A 6,399-nucleotide genomic window follows, 5' to 3' on the forward strand; every position below is an offset into this window, starting at 1 on the left:
AAAATATAAAATCATTTAAAGACAGATTTGACAACTATTTAATCTTATTTTACGAAAGAAGTATATCCTTTTAATTTCATATTCAAGCTGTTTAATAATATTTTTTTAATTTTCCATTTCATTATTGTTACAAAGCTGGAAAATTCTATCTTGGGATGGCTCAGATTGATAATGTACAGTTCCAATTCGGAGTGGTAATACACCGCAACGAAACATTGTCATAGCTGGTTTTGTAAAGTCCATATCAACGTACTCCTCAAATTCGTTTTGATTTAAAAAAAAACACTGTAATTTCTTAGTTTGAGGATTTGTTGCAAATCCTCAAGCCACTGTGTTTTAATCTTATGATAGAGGAGACAAAGCTGCATGTCGATAAGTGAGGGTATATTCAGCGATTCAAATAGTAATTAATTTCCTTCTGCTATTTTGGTCCGGATACCATTTTAAAATTTTCTTTGTCAGACGGTTTTTTTCTTGTAGCATCAGACGCTTCTTGAATCGCAAGACATTAATATGATGTCGATGTAAAGATGCCATTCAACCACATTCTCCTTGGATTGCAATCAATGGCGTTAATAAGTGTACTTCTAGAAAAAACCGTATGACACGGGACTTCACCTTTACTGTACAATAATATATTGTGGTTCCCTCAATTCCACTTCAGTAGTCTAGAATAGGAGCAACACAGTTGAGAAATGAGTTTCCGAACGTTCCTAATCCGACCATTTTGAGGGAGTAAATTTTAAATATCATAGAATGATATGGAGATAACGAACAGTATTCAATCTCAAAGTCCATAAAACAATACAAAGAGCAGAGCAAACACGGACCCCCGAAACTTCAGAGATGGGATCAGGTGCCATGGAGGAGTGAGCATTCCCTACCGGCCGGTCACACCCGCCGTGTGCTCTTTGTCATGATTGGGAAATAACGGAAAAAATCCGTTGTCAATTCAGTGTATAAATAATGGACTAACAATTGGTATGAAAAACGTCAGTTAGCATTTGACATTACTGATAAATTGTGTTTGCTAACTAGGTCAATGTATCGACCATAGAACTTACGAAATGATGACTTTAAACGAGACTGCTGATATTCTTGTTTCATCAACGTTCTTGTCAATAATTTACCTCGTTTTAGAAATTGTTCACGCGTAGAGCATGCTCTTGCGTATCGAATCAACTGAGGTATATATACTCCGTATGCAGGTGATGAAGGTATATTGCTGCATAAGTAAGGGAAGTTCACGATAGAAAAGTTAAAGTCATCAAGTTTATTATATAGCTTGGTTGTTAGATTGCCATTAGTGTCTTTTTCAAGTAAAATAAAGTTATGAGAGTTACTGATACACTTTGACACAAGCTTTTTTTATATTCTACTATACACAGGTTGTCGTGATTGTCCACAGAGATTCCGTGTGGAAGTGATATCCCATCATCCTCTGTCAGGATCTAAGACAGGAAGTGGCCATCCTGGCTGATCAGGTGTACCGTGTTATTGTTTCTGTGTGCAATAAGGATGTGACCCAGACTGTCGGTAGCCACTCAATGCGGATAAAATCTTTCGTTAACAAACCTACGTTGGACTTTCCCGTGGTAGTTAAACCTTCGTAACGACAACTTTATTGTGATTAGAAACACATATATCCTCATTGACATTCTCACAGACAAACCCTGGACTATAAAAAAGACTCTCCCCGATCTGATACGTCTCGAATTCCTGTTTCCTTCTCCCACTTCTGTTGTACTTGACCACTCTTGCTGTATTAAAAAACCCATACAGACCAGTATATCATCTGACCTGCTGGTACAACACAGTCCTCCAGGACCAGACTCTGTGTTTATAAGTCTTGTTGTCTGTTTATTGAGTGACACTCTATAGATAACTTTATTGTTGTAGTCAGAATAAATCAGACCTCCGTCCCTCATCACAGCAAGACCATGAGGTTCTTCGTCGGTACTAATGTTATCCAACTCTGTCCCTGACCTGTCTATCAGTCGTATCCCAGGACTTGATCTGGGACCTGACCTGTATGCTGATCTGTCATTATAACTGGGTGAAAAAAATCGTCGTTTTTTAGTAGTTTTCTGTTTTCCTTAAACTATTTTTAAAAATCGCTTAAATTTTTTATCTACTGCTCACTTTTTAAAATTGCCTTTTCAATATCGACGCTTCGACTACATGCCTACTATATATATATATATATATATATATATATATATATATATATATATATATATATATATATATATATATATGTAGAATATCTTGAAAATGTGATAAGCAATCAATGATGACACATGTTCCACAAATTTCAAGAGACTATTTTCTGGATTTTTTACCTTCAGGCACTTGAAAAAGGAAGCTGAATAAAAGAAAAATATTAAGAAGCATTGTCATTTACAACATTCTACGTGAAGAGAGAATTAAAACAAACATTTTCGACATTAAAGTTGCAGCTCATATTGCTTTAAATAATATCATGTAAAAAAAAAAAAGAAGAGACAGTGAAAACAAAATAATTTATATATATAATTATCTTATCATAAAATCAAAATAATGGTGTATAAATAAAAATAGTATATTTGAAAAGAGAAACTTAAAATTTTTGAATAAGAAAAACTTTCAATTTGCTTCGCATTATCAATTATTTGATCTTTTTGCACAAATAAAATGTGATTTTTCTGGCAGTGGAAATGTTATAAGCAAGAAAATTATTTTAAAGTCTTAACCTTTTCTACATTTAAGCAGATGGGTCAAAGTTATCTTAAATATTTGGAAAATAGGATCAAAAATGGGAGTATTTGATGTAAATTTTCAGATATCTCTTAAAAAGTATAAATTTTACGTTGAAATGGCTCAATTTCCCCCGGATTTTCAGAATATATTTACTTTATTTGTCACATTTCGTTGAAAGAATTCATAAGAAATGATTTAATAGATATTTCAGAACCAACAAAACGCATTTCACTGCAAAAAATAGCTTTGTGTGCAACCAGCATAGAAAAATTGGATTCTTAAAGTAACAGGACTGTCATAGTTTAAAAGGGAAAAAAACTTATCAGTTTCTTCTAAAGAAAAACCTTACTCAACAAAATATAGTTTCTAGATTAATTCTACTTGAATGAAATTTAATCGCTTTTTATTTTTAATTCAATATAGTTCAATTTGCATTGTAGAATTCAGATTTAATGTTAGAACTTAAAAATTATGCAGAATTTTATAAATAATGGACAGGACCAAAATCCGCTCAAAACTCAGGATCGATCGTCCTCAACTTAAATATTCTCTTTTAGTTTAAAGCATGACTGTTAAATTTTATCCAATTTCTGATCTTTAGAATGATCCTTAGTATACTGGAAAATGAAAGATGCGACGATTTCCTGGACGTGATTTCATCTTTCTGAAAAGTGTTTTTTTTCAGGGTTGGAGTACAAGGATGTCAGATCTTGCAAATATTGTTGGTGTGATAAAATATCAACTTTCTGTTTATCCACCGAACAGCTTTACTTTTCATGGCGTGTTGGTTTGGACGCTGTCATGTAGTGGATTCCTGATGATTCTAGTTCCGTCCTCTCTTAAACCCTTTTTGCAAAAATTTTGCTTTCTAGACTACTCCAGAAATTGAACTGCCTCCCCGAAAAAGAATTTGAACAAGATCACTAATATTTAAGAAAATGGCATATAAAACTGTCTTTGTCCTCTTGCAATTCTTTGTCTTTTTTAAAAATATGTTTCAAGTTTCATTATGTGTTTGAGTTTCAGACAAACGTGAAGAACTACATTTTCTGATTTTTTTAAATTATTGTATAGATATATGTATTATAGTCAATCAAACATCATAAGTGACAATTTGGTGAATTTCGGCAAACAGAACATTAGTTGCAGTAAGTCCTTGTCGCCAAGCACGGTAACCATTTTCATACCCATTATGTACATGTATACCATTATTGTTCATTGAAATCCAAATGCTAATCTGCATATAAAACAGACAATTGAATGCTGCGATTTTGACAAATTTCAGAGAATATTTCTTTGTGATTCTTATGAAGTTTTACAGCAGCTTTAATAAAGCGTTTAATATCACTCCACAGTTTACTGATTCTCAATGCAGTGTCTCGAAAAGGCTTTTTTCAGCCTCTCACAATGAAAATTCGAGATGAACAGTGGTCACAAACACTGAAATCAATTCTTTAAAAATTCATTCACGAGAGAAAGAGAAGCTAAATGTTATCTGATATCAGTGTTGTATGTCATAGAGTTCAAGACATTGTTTAATGAACAACCCTCGTATGCATTTGTTAAGGTTCACAATATAGGAAGGGAGGGTTCAAAGTTAGGACAGATACTGAAAAACTTTGACACAGGCTTTGTCTTGTTCTACCAGCAACAGGTTGTCCTGAGTGTCCATCGAGATCCCATATGGTCGTGATATCCCATCGTTCTCTGTTAGAATGAGTGAGAGAAGGTCCCCATCCTGGTTGATCAGGTGTACGGCTTTATTGGCGTTATCTGCAATAATGATGTGACCCAGACTGTCAGTGGCTACACCACGCGAATCAAAGCTGCCTTTTGACCTCCTAGCTAGGGCGTTCCCGTGATACGTAAACCGAAGACTTCCAGACTTGGTAAGTACAACCACTTTACTGCTTGAATCAGAAACACAGATATCGTCATTGATATTCTCACAGACAAAACATGGATAAATAAAAAGTCTATCCCCGTTCTGGCCTGTCTGGAATTCCTGTATCCTCCTCCCACTGCTACTGTACTTGACTACTTTTGCTGTATCTTTGTAACCCATGCAGACCAGGATATCACCCGACCTTATACAACACAGCCCTTTAGGATCACGCTCAGTATTTATAAGCTTTGTTTTTACTTTATTGAGTGATACTCTATAGATTAACTTATGTCTTTGGTCAGAGTAAATGAGACTTCCGTCCTGCATCACAGCCAGACCAGATGGATCTCTGTCAGTATTGATGTTATCCAGCTCTATCCCCCACCTGTCTATCAGTAGTATTCCACGACCGTTACCACTGATGTACGCTGATCTGTCATCACGACAACTCACGTGATATAACACTCTCTTTTGGGTTTTTGTTTCGCTTATCTTTACTGAACGTCCTAGTACTGTTGTTGTAGATGGTTTAACGCTTGCAGACCCGGTTGGATGTTTAACTTTCAAGCTATCATCTCCTATTCTAAGACGTCTGATATGACCTCTGATGAACTGACCAAACTGATGCTCATTTTGAGTTTTGTTCATCTGACCGATTGTAAATGAAGGCATTGTGAAATTTATTTCGTCTGGTAATTTCAATCTCTTGAATATGTCAGGATTTTTCTTTCGGTACAATACAAGGCCGACCGGATGACTTGATTCCGTAAAAGTTTCAAATTTCTCAATCAATTGATCCAAGTTTTCTTCAAATTTTTCTGCTTCTGCTCTGTATTGCGATATTTCAATCAATTTTTCTCTTTCGTCTTTCGTGGATTCATTCAAGGCTTCTTTCAAAATGGCGCTGTTATGATATATAAAATCCTGAGCTTGTTTCTTCATGTTCTCTCTTATATTTTGATGGCCTGCCTTTATATCCCTTTCTCCATTTTTGAAATCTTTTATTCTTTGAATAATTTCAGACTTATATTGTGTCTTCATTTTAGACAATTCGTTTTCGGTTTCAGTCTTCTGTTTTTCGAGTAGATCTTGTATCTTCCCGATGGCGTGTTTTCCGTGTACTTCCTGAATGCACATAATACAGACCGGAACTTGGCAATCTTCACAGCAAGCCTCGTAAGCTTTAGATACGTGGACTTCACACATTTTGATCTGATTGGTTGGATGAAGTCTCTCAGACAGAGGGACGATGTTGTGTCCAGAAGGAACTTTACTTTTAAGATGGAAGACTTTACATCGAGGACAGAGTTCATCTCCACACGGAACACAGTGGAAGACAGCGGGCTCGTCCTCACAGTATTGACATCGAATGACGTCCTGGGCTTGTGATCGGGCCATTACAATACAACTGTATATCCTGAGGTAAATAAAACGATAAATAAAAAAAAATTACGTTAATTTTTGTAATTTAAAAAATGGTTAAGAACATTAAAAAAATAAGTATGTGTAATTCAAGTAAACCTTAGAATACATTGAGTGTTCAAGAATAGTTTGAACCCTCTCCTGTATTTCTATGTTTATTATTTAAAAGATTCTAATTTTTATTTGAGATTCTGTATGATCTTATTTAAAGCATATGTATTTGTACCTTATTTTAATACACATTCAGTTGTAATGAAAACACAAATTTCATTAAAAAAATTGTTAACCTTTGTTTTGACAAACAAAAGAAAATTAGTATGAAGAATTACAATGGTAAATTCCTGTCTTGATTA

General features: G+C 34.6%; 1 protein-coding gene across 1 annotated transcript; it reads right to left on the reverse strand.

Moving 5' to 3' along the window:
• Window positions 1-1,784: 1,784 nt before the first annotated feature.
• Window positions 1,785-6,022, reverse strand: LOC134256650 (E3 ubiquitin-protein ligase TRIM71-like; the record flags this gene model as incomplete). Its single annotated transcript, XM_062739336.1, has 2 exons — window positions 4,350-6,022; window positions 1,785-2,052 (listed from the first exon to the last, which is right to left on the reverse strand). Coding segments are annotated over exons 1-2 (1,941 nt in total), but the record flags the coding sequence as incomplete, so codon positions are not given.
• Window positions 6,023-6,399: the final 377 nt, after the last annotated feature.

Source organism: Saccostrea cucullata, unplaced genomic scaffold, assembly GCF_032062105.1.
Source record: "Saccostrea cucullata isolate Sc308-1 unplaced genomic scaffold, CSIRO_AGI_Scuc_v1 ctg16885, whole genome shotgun sequence".
Classification (NCBI taxonomy): domain Eukaryota; kingdom Metazoa; phylum Mollusca; class Bivalvia; order Ostreida; family Ostreidae; genus Saccostrea; species Saccostrea cuccullata.